The sequence below is a fragment of the Muntiacus reevesi genome, chromosome 2, assembly GCF_963930625.1.
Source record: "Muntiacus reevesi chromosome 2, mMunRee1.1, whole genome shotgun sequence".
In the NCBI taxonomy this organism is placed as follows: domain Eukaryota; kingdom Metazoa; phylum Chordata; class Mammalia; order Artiodactyla; family Cervidae; genus Muntiacus; species Muntiacus reevesi.
Window position 1 is genome coordinate 73,531,969 of NC_089250.1, and position 17,060 is coordinate 73,549,028.

Below are 17,060 nucleotides of genomic sequence, written 5' to 3' on the forward strand. Positions count from 1 at the left end.
ATTTAATACTCACTGATCATATGTTCCAGGAACCCTTCCCAGTTAATAAAGACAGCATTAAGCTAATGAAAAAGAAAATCCTGCTTTTGTGATCTCAGGCCCATGAGGAGACGGGCAGGGGGGTTCTGGTGGCCGCAGCTCTGTTCTTGGAAAAGAAACAGCTGCTAAAGTCCGGGGTCTGGACCTGTCAACAGCATCCCAGAGAGCCTGCCGCCCCCCACCCAGGGGCCTGGGAAGTGAATTGTTAATGTCACAGAGCTTAATTTGGGGGACCTGGTTTCCCCCTTCCTGCCTCAGAAACAGATTCTAAGGAAAAGCAAAAATGTTTAGGGTCTCAGCGGATGAAACCCATGAGAAGATGGAAGGTCCTGAGACAGGGGCTCAGGAGAGGGAAAGCTTAGAAGGCTTTGCATATACCGGTCCAGCCTCCAGGAAGGCTCCTCCCCTTCCCTTCCTTGCTCCTCCCCTTGCTCTTCCGGACTCATTCTTTTCCAGCCTCAGCCTCCCTCCAGAGGAGGCTTTCCCTCCCAGCTCCCACTCCCACCTTCCAAGCTTAATGAGGCCTGCCTGCACTTCCCTCCCGCAGATCTCCATATTCCTCCTCCAAGGCCTTATCCCCTCTTGTCACGAAAGAGCTGCCTTTGTGACTTGTGGCTGCATCACCGACCCTCCACCTGGAGTGTACGCTCCATTAGCTGAGCACCTACTGTGTGCTGGCCTCTCTTGCAGGCACTGCGCCTGGGCAGTGAGCAGAATGCACAGGCCGGTCTCACCCCTCATTCAGCTCACAGCCTGGGGACAAGCCGTCAGCACCTAAGTGTAACAAGCATGCCAGATGACCGCCAGAGCTTTGGAGAAAAATCAAGCGGAGAGTGGAGAACAGAGGAGGCGCTGGGGGCGGGCAGGCTGGGAGTGCAGGTGGTGATCAAGGCCTGCCTGGCTGCGGGGTGATGGCCGAGCAGAGGTGGGAGGAGAGGAAGTGAGCCAAGTGAGCATCAGAGGGAGAGAATTTCGGGAGAGGAACCAAGGAGTTCAAAGGTCCGAAGGCTGGGGCTTCCTGCAGAAAGCCAGCGTGGCATCAGGGATGCACCAAGCAAAGGGCAGGGCAGGTCGGGAGGTGCGGTCTTGGAGGTGCCTGGGGCCTTCGGAGGGACTTCAGCTTTTACTCTGAGCACTTTTTTTTAAAGCAGATTTAACTTTAAAAGTGAATTGATTTAGAGGGACTTCTTTACCTGGCTGTACTTACCACTGGCGTGCCAGTGGTTAAGACTCCACACTCCCAATGCAGGGACACAGGTTTGATCCCTGGTCAGGGAAGTGAGATCCCACACACCACATGGCATGCTTACATTCGATTTAGAGGAGAAAATATTAATCATAGCTATCGGGGTGACCATGAAAAAAGCTGAGCACCAAAGAATGGATGCTTTCGAACTGTGGTGTTGGAGAAGACTCTTGAGAGTCCCTTGGACTGCAAGGAGATCCAACCAGTCCATCCTAAAGGAAATCAGTCCTGAATATTCATGGAAAGGACTGATGCTGAAGCTTAAACTCCAATACTCTGGCCACCTGATGTGAAGAATTGACTCATTGGAAAAGATCCTGATGCTGGGAAAGATTGAAGGCAGGAGGAGAAGGGGATGACAGAGGATGAGATGGTTTGATGGCATCACCGACTCAATGGATATGCGTTTGAGCAAGCTTTGAGAGTTGGTGATGGGCAGGGAGGCCTGGCGTGCTGCAGTCCATAGGGTCACAAAGAGTCAGACTAAGCGAGTGAGCTGACTGATATGGGTGATACACCAGGATATGACCAAAACAGTGGTGTGAACCTCATGAATTATCGCATGAATCCAGGACTGGTGTGCCAGGTCAAGAGCTGGTCTCCGGTGAAGCCCGCTGCTGGGGTGGGAGGGGGAGTCCAGAGCCCCTTTTGCAAGTTCAGATCTAATTGAGAAGAACCTCTGCCCAAGCATGTGACAGCGATCAAAATAAACTTTGCTTCCATCAGAGTTAGATTGAGACCCTGCTTAGCCTCTGGTCGTGGGCACGCTACCTGCCCTCTGGTTCTCACCTGGAGAACGACAAGGAAGTCCATGGAGCAGTCACTGCCGTTCACTTGCCTTCTCACATCAAAGGGGGTTTCTTAGGGCGGTGTAGCAGATGTTTGGAAATGATTGTTTACTATCCTGAAATGAAATACTAATGGATAAGAAAACCTCCTTAAAACCATAATTTCCTGTCCCAGGAAAATTTTTAAAAAGAAAATAAAAAACATAGTCCTGGAGATCAACATCCAGTGATACAGAGAGAAATAAGGGCGGGACCTCCCTGGTGGTCCAGTGGTTAAGATTTCCCCTTCCGGTGCAGGGGGTGCAGGTTCTATCCACAGGGGCCTAAGATCCCCCATGTCTCAAGACCAAAACATAAAACAGAAGCAACATGGTAACAACTTCAGTAGTTTAAAAATGGTCCTCATCAAAAATAATCTTTTTAAAGAAATAAGGGAAAGTCATTTGTACTCAAGGTTTCCTCAGGTGGCGATAGTGGTAAAGAACCCACCTGCTAATGCGGGAGACAGGACAGACACAAGAGACACGAGGTCGATCCCTGGGTCCGGAAGGTCCCCTGGAGGGGAGCGCACGGCATCCCACTCCGGTATTCCTGCCTGGAGAATCCCGTGCACGGAGGAGCCTGGCGGGCTACGGTCTACAGGGTCGCAAAGAGTTGGACACGACTGAGCACACACACGTATTTATACTCACAATAACATGTGCTCCGGTGGTAAACGTTTGAGCTCAGACAGCCCTGCACCCAAAAGCGCTGTCACTGAGGATGCAGCCCAGCAAATGCAGGACACGAGTGTGCAGTCCCGGCCACTCACAGAGCCATCGAGGCGCTGCAGCCGTCACGTGATTGCTCCAAACTGCAGAGCAACCCACGGTTAGGCTCGGAGTAAAACGAAATATAGGCTTCCCCGGTTCACAGAGTCACTGCAGCCCTGGAAAACGTTTATTAAAAGCATGGGAAAGATACTCTGTGTATGTGACAAAGTGGAGTTAAGGGTCTCCACTCGGGCTATTATGAATGGGTTTGTACTTAAACATCTGGCAGAACATTTGAAAATCATTCACGTCTAAGGTGTGTGGGATGGAGCAGGCACCTGCACCTCGTGGAGTGCCCCCAGTCATGACAACAGTCAAAACTCACACAGTCGCTCCTGGGGGCAGGCTGCTTCCTAAGAGCTGCTAGTCTAGGTCGCCCTCCCTTAGCCAGGAGGAGGGGGAGCTGACAGAGATGCCTCTTCATAAACTAAAGTTCTTTTTTTTTTTTGAGATCTTAGTTCTCCAACCAGGGATCGAACCCAAGCCCCCTGCAGTGGAAGCGCAGAGTCTTAACCACTGGACCTCCGGGGAAGTCCTGCGGTTGCCCCTTTCAACTCTGTGTTCCAGGCGCCTCCCTCGCCTCACCCGACAGCCGCCTGGCTCTCACAGAAACAGGTGGCCAGGGGAGCATATTTTGCCCTAAATCCCAGCTCGGCCATTGTTGGCTGTGTGGCCTTCAGCCAGGGGCAACCGTCTCTGAGCTGCCTTTTTATCTGTTGCCCCTGCAGAGAACAGACGCCAAGGGGGCCAGCAGAGGAACCGTGCAGAGTCAGCCCTCAGTAGCCCAAAGTGGGTGCGGTTACTACCCCCTGGGGCTGGGGAGTAGTGGGGGAGAAAGCTAAATCCATCTTCAGAAATTCAGAGGAGGGTCTGTCTCTAGGGGAGCCAGCAGAGAAAGAAAACAAGAGTCCGAATTTGCACATAACAAAGGGGGAAGACAGACTGAGCAAAGAATCTAATTAAAAATAAGCAAAGAAGAGGGGGCTTCCCCGGTGGCTCGGTGGTAAAGAATCTACCTGTCAATGCAGGAGACATGCGCTCGATCCCCGGTCTGGGAGGATCCCACATGCCACAGAGCAGCTGAGCCCGTGTTCTAGAGCGCAGGAGCCTTACCCACTGAGTCCACTTGCCCTGAGTCCGTGGTCAACAACTCTAGAAACTGCTGCAATGAGAAGCCTGAACAGTGCACCTGAAGAGTGACCCCCGCCCCCTTCAACTAGGGAAAAGCCCTCATGGTGAAGACCCAGCGTGGCCAAAGATAAATACATTTTTAAAAATAAGGCAAAGAAGTTTATAAAAGAAAACAGAAGAAGTCTGACAAATACAAGACACAAAAGTAAACTGATATCAAAAAGCCAAATGTTGTCACAATAAATGGGAATGAAGCAAAATTTCAAAGTCAGTGATTTTCTGACAGGTTTTTTTTTAAAGCTGGCTGAATGTGAAAGATTCCTAATATAGATAACAGTTCAAAGATACAGAAAAAGTATTCCTGTGTATACTAACAATGAAAGCCTATGCAGCTGTATTAATATCAAGCAAATGGATTTTAAGGTGAAAATCATTACTAAAAAATTATAAGTATAAAAGTGTTCATTTGAGCTAAACTTGCAGGTACCTAATAAAATAGCTTGGGCTTCCCTGGTGGCTCAGAGGTTAAGGCATCCACCTGCAATGTGGGAGACTGGGGTTCAAATCCCTGGTCGGGAAGATCCTCTGGAGAAGCAAGTGACAAGCCACTCCAGGACTCTTGCCTGGAAAATTCCATGGACGGAGGAGCCTGCTAAGCTACTGTCCAAGGGGTTGCAGAGTCACACACAACTGAGCAACTTCACAATAAAATAGCTTAAATAAGAAAAAAACAAAAAACAAAAAAAATCTGCCCACATAACAAAAACTCACCCCAGTGTCTTATTTGGGCAAAGTCCACAGGAGCAAGTATGTCACTGAATCCAGGCTGAGGGAGTGGGTGAGGAAGTCCCCCGGGGTCCAGGCTTTGTACAGTGGAGTTTGCATTGCCAGAGATGCCGGCCGGCAGCTTCAACAGCGGAGAGCTGTCTCCGCCTCCCAGCAGCCCACAGAGCCAGGGCAGCCCAGGGGCCCAGGCCCCCTCCGTCTTGTTGCTCTGCCAGCCCAGTACTGCCCTTACCACACAGCCCACGACGGCTGCTCACCCCCTCCACGCCTGCACTCCCCCACCAGGAAAATCAAGGGGGAGGGGAGAGGGGAGGACCCCCCTGCCCTTTAAGAGCACCGCGGATACAGCGATACGACATCACTGCTGCTCAGATCCTATTAGCCAGATTTCTGAGTCAAGAAGTCACACCTTGTCACAAAGGGAGCTGGAAGATGTGACCTTGATTCTCAGCCACTCCTGCCTAGCAAGGCAAGATACAAAGAAAGAAAAGGAAGAAAACAAGGACCAAGCATTTTTCTGAGAGAGAAGGGGAGAATGAATGTAGGGAGCCAGCAGTCTCCATCACAGCCGGCCGGTGGCAGGGCTCTCACTCATCCCAGGCCTTCAGTTCAGTTCAGTCACTCAGTCGTGTCTGACTCTTGGCAACCCCATGGACTGCAGCATGCCAGGCCTCCTTGTCCATCACCAACTCCCGGAGATTACTCAAACTCATGTCCATCGTGTCGGTCATGCCATCCAACCATCTCGTCCTCTGTCATCCCCTTCTCCTCCCACCTTCAATCTTTCCCAACCTCAGGGTCTTTACCTGTTCTTCGCATCAGGTGGACAAAGTATTGGACTTTCAGTTTCAGCATCAGTCCTTCCAATGAATATTCAGGACTGATTTCCTTTAGGATGGACTGGTTGGATCTCCTTGCAGTCCAAGGGACTCTCAAGAGTCTTCTCCAACACCACAGTTCAAAGGCATCAATTTTTCAGCACTCATCTTTCTTTATAGTCCAACTGTCACATCCATACATGACTACTGGAAAAACCATAGCTTTGACTATACGGACCTTTGTTGGTAATGCCTCTGCTTTTTAATATATTGTCTAGGTTGGTTACCCACTAGTCTTTATTACTGATGTCATCATTTTACTTAATCCTCCAAGCCACACCCCCCTGCAAAGTGGGTACCATCCCACTTCATTTTATAGAGGACATGTTTGAGACTCAGAGAGGTTAATTAATTTTCTTAAGGTCACACAGCTGGCAGTGTAAACTGCTCTGTGCTGTGTGCCAAACACCTGGTGGGAAGGAGGTGGACTTAGGAGTTTGAAACACTGTCGTTCCGCACCCCCAAGCTGGTCAGAAGAGACTGGGGTCCACCAGAGAAGACTCGGGCACACCACCCCCATACGCTCCGCTCCCCTGAAAATTCCCAGCAGTGTCTGAAGCAGCAGCCCCAGCATGTTAATGAGCAGCTCTGTGCGCCAGCAGCTCTCCCGACCTGATGGATGGGCCTCATTAGCCCAGGCCGCCGGACACCTGAGCAGTGTGAAATACGGTGACAGGACAGAGGGCTTCAGCTCTTTCAGCTGACAGTGTTGTTAATATCTCCATTTTAGCGGGTCATTTGTCTCCACCTCTCCGCAAGTGATAAATCCACCCGGGCTCTGCAGCCACCAGGCCTGGGAGGGAGGCTGCTGAGACAGTCTCTTCCCCTTTGCTCCTTTCCTCCAAGAAAAATAAATTACATTGTTTAAGGAGGGACTGGATTGGCCAGGCAGCCACCAACATCCATCTTTGCAGAGAATGAAAGGCTCAGCCAGGCTGAGGGGAGGAGGGTGGGGGAGCTGAAAGGCATTAAAGAGATGGCATCTATTGCCCATGATGAATCGTTTTCTGCTTCTTTTGGGCAAAAGAGGAAAAGATATGTCCATTGAGGACTTTGCTTTGAGAAATTCCCCTTCCCTCTTCTTCTCCCTCCCTTCCTTTTTTCATTCATTCCACGAATATTAAGTGCCCACTGTGGGCCAAGAGGCATGCTAGGCAGCAGTGAACATGACTTTCCAAGCGCAGACCTGCCTCAGGGCCCCTGCACTTGCTGTGTCTTCAGCCTTGACTACCTCCCCCAACATTTGCATGGCCCCTGCCTTCCCATTCTCTGGGGCCTACTTAAATGTCATCCCTCCAGAGAGGCCTGCCCTGACCCAGCTCTCTAAAGTGCAGAGCCCCCAGAGGCAGGAAAGGGTTTATTGTGCTCCTGGAACCAAAAGGACATTTGTATAGTTTCTACCCTGTGGACATAGAATCTCACAGAGCAGCAGATCTACCACGGAACTGGGGACATTCATATACATTCATCAAGCATCCTCTGTTCACTTAGTAAATAACTGAAGGCCAGTGACTGTCTTGAGGATGCTCAGTATCTTTTAGCTGTAATGAAGACTTAAACACTTGCTAACCTAACAAGATTAGAAGTAGGTGTATCCTAGGTTGTTTCAGTGGGTCCAAAAATTCACCAGGTATCCCTTTCCATCATTTTGCTCTACCTTTCTAATCATCTTTGGCTTTTTCATTTCTGATATTTCATTTCTCATGATCTCAAAACAGCTGCCACAGCTCCAGACATCACATACTAACATGCCATCATTCAAATGAAAGGGGAAAGTAAGAAGGAAAGAGTTCTCAGGTGCTTCTCTCTCATCATGGAGGAAAATCTTTCCCAGACACGCCCAGCAAACTTCCTCATTGACTTCAATGGTTCACAAGTCAGGAGGGATACAGGACAAATCCCTGACAAACAAGGTTGGAGTTGTCATAGCTTGCTTATATGATCATAATTCATCCCTTACTTACCTCTCTGGCACAGTGCTGCCAAATTCAGGGTTTTGGAAGTAGGAAGGAGGAGGATGGCTGTTGACAGGCATCAGCTTTAGTCAGTGGTTACATTTTCTGGTGATGAACACGTAGTCAAGTTTTTTCTCTGGAGTCAGACAGAATCTCTGTGTGCCTCAGTCTCCTCATTTGTAAAACAAGATAGACATGGTATACAGCAAGTATTATCTGCATTTTTCAGACAAGCAGCAGAGTAAATCACTTAAGGTCACCCAGCTAATGAAGGTAGAACAGAGCTTTGACAAGGGTAATCTTAAAACATTTAACCTTCACACTATGGAAGTGTTTCACAAATTTCTTCTTTCACAAGAGCAATTTCTGTAATCAACATAGCACTTCTTTTACACCAATTACTTCTGCTGCATGTGCGTGCTGCCTGTCCTATTATCTACTTCATGTTTCCCTTTTAGTCAACGCGCTTATGTTTAAAATGAAGAACCTCATTGCATGACAGTAACACAGAGCACGCATCACCTGCTGTAAAGAAAAGATAAAAAGTCCCTGGGACCAGCCCTATCTGTTCACATGGAAACTAGTGAGTGTTAGGGAGGGGTTGAAGACATGGTAGCATCTGGCCAAGACTTTCTATCTGAAACATCATGACTGAGAACACATTTTTAAGTCAAATCACTTTCCTGTTGTGTGATTTGATGCCATGTCGGTGCACCGCTTCCCTGAGGCTCAGATGATAAAGAATCTGCCTGCAGTGCAGGAGACTCAGGCTTTATCCCTGGGTCGGGAAGATCCCCTGGAGAAGGGAATGGCAACCCACTCCAGTATTCTTACCTGGAGAATCCCATGGACAGAGGAGCCTGACAGGCTGTAGTCCGTGGAGTCGCAGAGTCAGACACAACTGAGTGACTAGCCCTTTCACTTTCAGCGCATCAAGACCACGGCAGTCCCAACGGAGGGGAAAGGGGCCGTCAGTCCGCATGTTGGACAGGGCAGGATAAGTCATCAGAACAGGCTCCGAAGGGGACTTGCCTGGTGGTCCAGGGATTGACTCCACACTCCCAATACAGGGGGCACAGTTCCATACCTGTTGGGGAACAAAGATTCCCCCATGCCACCGGGCAAAGCCAAAAAATAAATAACAGTCTCCAAAGAAACAGAAAGGATGCCCAGACTGGTGGGTACTGATCACATCCGGGGGGGAGGGGTCCACCGTGATGTTCTGACTCGGGGACTTCTCCCAAGGCTCACCACAGGCACGGGATCCAGGGCGGCTGCAGGAGGTGCCAGCAGAGCCGTAACCGAGTGTCCGCGGTTCTGTGTTCCAGCACAACATGCCTTTCTGGAGGATATCCTGCCACGCAGACCTGGAGGCGCTGAGGCATGCCCTGGAGCTGGAGTATTTATAGCAGCGCCCGCGGCCTCCCCACCCGCCGTCAGAGCCGCAGCCGCCAGCCCAGGCCCCGGCTTTCCCCGCCGCCCCCGCCAGATGCCGGACAGCAGGCAGCGTCCCTCCAGCCGAGAGGCGTCCAGTGACCATCGCAGAAGCTGTCCTTTCGGCCCCAACGCGGGTCCTGAGAAACGGGGCACCCAGCAGTGGCTTTGGAATATTTAACTTTGGGGAAGAGGGCTGGCTCAGAGTCCAGACTTTTCTACAAGACTCACACAACAAAAGCAAGGAATTGCTGATTCGGGGGAGGGCTGGTGATGAGAAGGGAACAGGCTTTTTTTTTCCCACTTTAATTTATGGACTAATCTCATTACTCCGCTATTATGCTCTTGTACCTGTGTTGCTGGTTTTCTTAGCTGTTGGTTTTTTGGTTTTCTCAGCGGGCACGTTTGGCGGCGCACAGTTCTATCTCTGCTCCAAGTGGTGCTCCGGAGGCAGTTTGGGGCTGGGGGGCAGACTGTTGCTTATTTTGTTTTTAAGGACCAAACCCGACGACATGTGGACGGTGCACGTGCCTTCAGCTGCCATCTTGTTTTCTGGGAAGCGGGGACCCTGCGGAGGAGGTGGTATTTTGTGACAGAAAGAGGCATTAAATAAAACCACGTTTACATTTTGAAGTGGGGTAGGGTGTCACTACTTGATGACCACCTTTGCGGCTTCTGAATATGTTGGTCTTTTCCTCTTTCATTGCAGAAGTATAAAATCCAACTCAAATTGGCTTAAGCCAAAAAAAAAAAAAAAAAAGCACCTCCAGGAACTTTAGTCCATCTATGTCTTCAGGCATAGCTGGATCCCAGTGGTCAAGTGACTTTCTCCTGGGTGGTTTTACTTCTCAGGCAGGCTCTTCCCTGTTGTGGCAAAAATGGCTCCAAGAATCTTTCAGCAAAACCACACCAGTAGAAAGAGCTGCTTCTGCCTCGAGGTTCCAACAAGAGCCCAGGATTGTGTCTCATTGGCCAGGCCTGAGTCATGACCTACCCATGGAGCTGGATTTAGGGTTCAATCTCTCATGAGCAGAAAGTTGGACAGAGCTGGTTCCCCAAAGGAGGAATCAGTCAGCTACTAAAAGAATTTGGGGGGTGCTATGGAAATAGAACTGATCTCCATGCCAATAGTAGGAGTTTGTTTTCCAGGGGATGAACCGAGGATTTGGTGTAGGAAACAAGAAGGGACATCTGGAGACGTTCCAAGGACATCTTGAGCTCTGCTGCTGCCCACAGAGTTCCAAGCAGAGCCTGGATCCATTTGATTGGATGCTAAGCCTAAGTATAAGCTCCTCCGTCTATTCATGTCAGTGAAATCCAGGGTCTTCAATTGGCTGACATTCATGTCAGTGGAGATGGGAAGACGACCTGATGATTGGAGTCTCAGAGCTAGAATCTGATACATAGAAAGCCATCACCAACAGTGAGATAGACTCCTCACTACGCTCTGAGCTCCCTGGGGGCAGGTGCTGTTTGCTTCGTCTCTGTTTCCCCCCAAATCAAGCATGGAATGATGTTCTTGGAATCAATCCACAGAGTGGATGCTAACACAAATTGGAATCCCATTATAGATGAGGTTCCTATGACAAACCTACACAGCATATTAAAAGGCAGAGACATTACTTTGCCAACAAAGGTCCACCTAGTCAAAGCTGTGGTTTTCCCATTAGTCACGTATGGATGTAAGAGTTGGACTATAAAGAAAGCTGAGCGCCAAAGAATTGATGCCTTTGAACTGTGGTGTTGGAGAAGACTCTTGAGAGTCCCTTGGACTGCAAGGAGATCCAATCAGCCAATCCTAAAGGAGATCAGTCCTGAATATTCATTGGAAGGACTGATGCTGAAGCTCCAATACTTTGGCCACCTGATGCAAAGAGCAGACTCATTGGAAAAGACCCCGATGCTGGGAAAGATTGAAGGCAGGAGGAGAAGGGGACGGCAGAGGATGAAATGGTTGGATGGCATCACTGACTCAATGGACATGAGTTTGAGCAAGCTCCAGGAGTTGGTGATGGACAGGGAAGCCTGGCATGCTGCAGTCCATGGGACTGCAAAGAGTCAGACATGATTGAGCTGACTGAACTATAGATGAGGTAGAAAGAAGGATGGGAGTATAATTGATATCATAGTCAGTAAGGTAATTGGCTGGGTGAATGGAATATCTGTAAAAATGGATGAATAGATGTTTAAATAGTTGGGTGGTGGGTGGGTGGCTGGTTAGGTGATTGGAGAATGGAGAAATAAATGGGTGGATAACTCTTGAGATGATTAGATAGATGGTTATATCGATTATGAGTGGTTGGATAGATAATTGATGACCAAACAGTGAGATGGATGGGTGGATGCCTGTCTGGATGAATGAATGGTTGCATGGTGAGATGGAAAGATGGATAGATGGTTAAGTGGGTAAATGAGTGGCTAAATGGATGGATGGGTATTTGAATGAGTAATTGGATAGAATGACTAATGGTTGATGGGTGATTGATATGTGATGGTTGGATATGTGGTTGCAAGAATGGTATAATGGTTAAATGGAGGTAAAGAATCCCCAGAGTTAGCTGCTGAAAACATGGGTCAACCTCACTATAATCTGCCGACTTAGATTTCTTCTAATGAGTGGAGGAGCTGTACTGGATGAATCGACTTCTGGCTGGAGGAGAGAGACTGGAGGACAGCCACCCAGGGAATCCATGACGTGGGCACTCCTGGATCCTCCCTGTTTTCCCACTGACACCCTGCACTTAGGTCTTGTAATCACGTGCTATCCACCCCTTCCCTTCTAGCCACCATCACAGCCTGCTGTCAGAGAACAGAGCTGTGGTTGCCTAGGGTGGAGGGGAGAAGGATGGGCTGGGAATCTGGGGTTGGTAGATGCAAACTACTACATTTAGAGTGGATAAATGACAAGGTCCTAATGGATAGCACAGGGGACAATATTCAGTATCCTGTGATAAACCATACTGGAAAAGAATGTAAAAAAAGAATGTGTATATAACTGAGGCATTTGGCTGATTCGCAGAGATTGGCACAGCACTGTAAATCAACTATACTTCAATAATTTGGAGGAAAAAAAAGAATAAAATAGTCCTATCTCCAAATACTAAAAAAAGAAAAAAAACTGCTGTCAAGAAAAATTTTGTTTAGAGTTTAACAAAGAGTAAATTTACTTATAAAAAAGAAATTTTATTTTAAAAGGCTTCTGTTAGTGGCACTAAGGAGAAGGCAATGGCACCCCACTCCAGTACTCTTGCCTGGAAAATTCCATGGACGGAGGAGCCTGGTAGACTGCAGTCCATGGGGTCTCGAAGAGTCAGACATGACTGAGCAACTTCACTTTCACTTTTCACTTTTATGCATTGGAGAAGGAAATGGCAACCCACTCCAGTGTTCTTGCCTGGAGAATCCCAGGGATGGGGTCACACAGAGTCAGACACGACTGAAGTGACTTAGCAGTAGCAGTGGCACTAATAGTAGACTCTCAGCTGTCCACACTGAAAGAGGTTTGGGGTGAAACAAACCTGTCCCTTAATCCTGAAATTAACTGCTTAGGTGGTCAGCTGCTTCCCTGTTGTGATGATTGAATGTTGAAGGCTAGTGCTGACAGTCCACAGTTTATAAGGGTTTCATTCTGAATTCTAGATGACTCAAAGCTCTCAGTGGGTAAAGACACTATCTTTCTCATTCTGTAAGAAAGATGGCAATTAATGAATGTTGGATGATGGATGGAAGGGTGGATAGTGGATGGTGGGTAGATGGATGGATAAATGGATGGATGGATGGATGGGTAGATAAGATTCAGTGGTCCCAGACTGCTTGCCTTCAATGTTTATCCAACAGTATCTTGCAGCCCTCTGGAACACCCTTAGAAGTAGAGTAACTGGACTATGCAGTACTCCCAAACAAAAGCCCTTGGCCTTCTGGAAGTCTGAGCGTGACACCAGAAGTTCCTGGCCAGCTCAGCAGAAGGACAGAGAATCAAAGAAGTCTTCAGGTCAACCTCCAGGGCTGAAGGTATTTGTTTCACAATGGATTTAGAAATCAGAGAGCTAACATGGGGATTTTCCAGTTGCAAATGGCATAAATACCATCAAAGTGGCTTTAAAAAAAAAAAAAAAAATGTCTTTGGTCTACTTGACTGAAAGGTTCAGGAATGTGTGATCTCAGACCCTATCACCACCAACACCCCAAATGCAGAATTCAACAAGTGTCTTTAAATTTTTTTTAATTCAGTCTCTTTGTCTCTATCCCTGGACACTGTTCCCTCTAACTTGGCTTCATTTGTGTTATACATGCTTGGGGTAAAAGATGTGGGAGGAGTGATTCCACAAAGATTTCTATTGATTGAGCATTGGCTAATTCTTAGAAGGATAATTGCTTATGAAAGATAGGTTAAATTTATTATGTGAGATTAAAATGTCCTTGTGGTTGAAATATTTTGAGTTCATTCTTCCTCAGTTATTTGCAGCCAAAAGCATCTCAACATATATAGCACATAATAAATAGTAGTAATAGTAGTAGTGTTATATCACATGGGCTCAGATGTCTACTCAGAAAATGAATCACTCAAGTGGAGTGGACATTTTTTCCATCAGATATTAATTGAATATCTACAATGCATTGGCAGTGTCCCCAGCACAACAGACACACATTTGAATAAGACATTGTGCTTGCAAAAAAAAAAAAAATTGAGAAATTTGACCACCTTAAAAAAACTTACTAAGAAACGTAAGTAAGGCTTCCCTGGTGGCTCAGTGCTAAAAAATCCACCTGCCAATGTAGGAAATGCTGGTTCGATCCCTGGTCTGGGAAGTTAATACACACCGAGGGGCCACTAGACCCGTACACTACAACTTACTGAGCCTGTGCTCCAGAGCCCAAGAGTCCCAAATACTGAAGCCCGCTTGCCCTACCGCCTGATGTCCACAACAAGAGAAGCCACTGCAATGAGAAGCCTGTGCACCACAACTAGAGAGTAGCCCCCACTCCCCTCAACTAGAGAAAAGCCCGTGCAGCAACGAAGACCCAGCACAGCCACAAATAAATTATAAAAATAACATGAGACAAAAGTTAAATTGAAATTCAAATCGCAGACAACAGCAAGAGTTAATCCCCCTTAATATATAAAAAGCTCCTAGAAATAAATAATAGGCCAACAACCCAAATAAAAAATGAACAAAGGCCATGAACATTTTTGTATTTTTTTAAAGTACAATTGGTTCTTAAACTTATACAAAGATACTCAAGTTCACTCATAATAAGAGAAATGCAGTTATAGTGAGATACCGTTTTTCACATCAGATTGACAAAAATTCGAAAGTTTTATGACTCACAGTGCCGGTGGAGCTGTGGGGCTTCATGCATTGCTTGTGGAAGCTGAAATTGGTACAACTCCTAAGGAGGGAAAGTTGGCCATATTTATCCAATTTGTAAGTTTGACTCAGTACTTCCACTTCTGAGACTCTATCTACAGACATACTTACATAAGCATGCATATTCTGTATAGAGTTACTTTCTACAATACCGTCTGTAATAGCAAAGAATGAAAACAAACCAAATATCCGTCAGCAGTGGACTGATACATATTGGCTGTGGGACTTTTTATTTCCTTGGAGTTTGGATCTTACTCCAAATTCAGTGAGAAGACACCAGAAAGTTTAAAGCAGGAGAGGGGCATAATCTGACTTCTATTTTTAAAAATCATCCTGATCTGGGGGATGGGTACCCAAGTATAACCATGTGCAAGAATACATCAGGTGCGCACTTGAGCTTGGTGCAGTAAACTGGGTGTAAAATAATGGAGAAAATACCTTCAAGTTCATGAGAAAGCCCATGACCTGTTTCTGCCCAGACACCCTGCCTCCATCCTTCCCCCTGGAAACCATGCTCCCCGGCGCAGATGAGGAGGGACGACGTCTCCAGGTCCCCTAAAGGGCCCCTCCTGGTCCTTCCCAGCCTCTCCCCGGCCTTCCACCTCTCTCCTGATTTCTGTCACCCCAGATCTCCAAGCTCCTAATAAATGGGCCCATACAGAATGCAGCCTGCCTTCTTTACTCACAAGGATGTGGGGAAACTTCTAGGATGTCGTCCGGATCCATAGACAGTCCATTCTGGGTAAAGGAAAATCTGAGCTGAGCTGAGCGCGCTCCGCCCTTCTCCCCCAGCGCCTGCAGCCCCGACGATGCTGCCGGCTCAGCACCGCGACGCTGTGCTCGCCAGTGACCACCAGAGGGCAGTGCGAGCCCGCCACTGGCCCGAATTGCCCGCAGGTGCCACCCAGAGTTAGGCCTGGAAATAGCACTGCGGGGATTCCAGAAGCATCTTCTTGGGCTGCGCCCTTGCTTCGGGGAGTGCTTCCCTGAAATTGCAGCACCTTCGAGGATATGTTCAGGCCCAAGAGTTAAGGATTAATTGACCTGCTCTGGTCACGATGGGGACTCCAGCCGAGAGCAGAATGGTGGCCTGGAGCCATCAGCAACCACTGCCCTGGAAGCGCTTCTTCCTACACTCAGCGCGGCTTTAAAAGTCAACTGCCCTGATGCTTAATAATACCATCGTCATGATAGTTTAAATTGGTTAACAAAATGTTGGGTTTTTTTTTTTTTCATCCATAAATTCAATATAGCAAAATATGCAGAAGTTCATTCAAGGATGATGGATAAGCCAGCTCCAGCCAAATACTGATTTTAAAATTCAACCATCAAGTACTTGGCCAAAAATGAGTATCGGGGGAACTCAGGCTGCAGGGGAGAGGGTGTCTCTTTGCCCTTGGAGCCCTGTCCCCGCCACACGGGTATCAGGACCGCAGAAGCCCAGCCCTCCTGTCTCTCGTAGCCCTTGGATTCCCGCAGGCCACCTGGTGTGGCTGAATGCGGAGCTGCTCACATAAGCCTGGCGTCTACATTTATGAAACACCTGCTGTGTCCCAGGCACCCGGCTGAGCCCTTGACTTGCCTTAGCTCCGTTCATCGCAGCCACACAGGTGCTGTCTGGAGATGACAGATTGCACGTGGTTAAGATGTGGCCTGGGGTCAAATCCCAGCTCTTCCTTTCCCTGTTTGTGGAAACTTCACTCTCTGAACCTCAGCTTTCTCACCTGTAAAATGGGGTTGATGAAAAAACCCACCTCACAGAAATGTTGCCAGCATTGAATGCATTCAGACATGAACAACATTTTTTATTTGAAAGCCTCCTTTTCAGTCACTCCACATGAGAAATGCATATTGTATATATACCAAGACCCAGTCTAACATAGATATGTGTGCATATTATATGTGTAAAACTAAAATATGTTCCACAAAGCAATGTTGACCTATAATACTATGATACATCCTGTTACTTTCCAATCTGTCCTGGTTTCTGTTTAAAAGATGAAGGTCATAATCCACTAAATTGACTCCATGACCCACCATTTAGAAAATACTGGTTTAGTAAAAGGCTCGGCAGACCATGCTGTTCTCAGGGTCCCATTTTACAGAAGGGGAAACTGAGGCCCAGAGAGTGTTGTGGTTTGCCTGTGACCCCACCCACTAGAAGGTAGCAGAGCCCAGATTCCAACCTAGGATCTCTGACGCCTGAATTAAGGCTCTTCCACACAAGATGCAAACTGGCCAGATCTGACCCAGAGAGAAGTCTGACTGATTTTTCACAATGTTTGCAAATTTTGGTACAACTATAGATAACTTGGAAGACATAACTCAAAATATGAATTTTCAACTTCTCACTAAAAAACGTGGGCAATCTGGCAAGACGGGGACCTACGTGCACACAGGATCAGCAGGAGCCACACCGGAGCTGCCGCTCTGAGCTGCTCTCCAGGTTCATTCGTTTGCCCCAGGCCCCACCATGCCATAGACAGAGGAGCCTGGCAGGCTACAGTCCATGGGGTCTCAGACAGTCAGACCTGACTCAGCAACTAATAACAATCACTGTGCCGTTTTGTGTCCCAGACACTGAGACAAACCATCAATTGCCATAGTCTGTGGTTTTTTCAG

General features: G+C 47.8%; 1 protein-coding gene across 1 annotated transcript in view; it reads left to right on the plus strand.

Moving 5' to 3' along the window:
- EYA2 (EYA transcriptional coactivator and phosphatase 2) overlaps nt 1–9,707 on the plus strand; it is a 250,439-nt gene extending 240,732 nt beyond the window's left edge. The window contains exon 16 of the mRNA XM_065919822.1: nt 8,964–9,707. Within this exon, the coding sequence (XP_065775894.1) occupies nt 8,964–9,044 (81 nt within the window). The 3' untranslated portion in view covers nt 9,045–9,707. The remainder of the gene's footprint in view (nt 1–8,963) is intronic.
- Nucleotides 9,708–17,060: the final 7,353 nt, after the last annotated feature.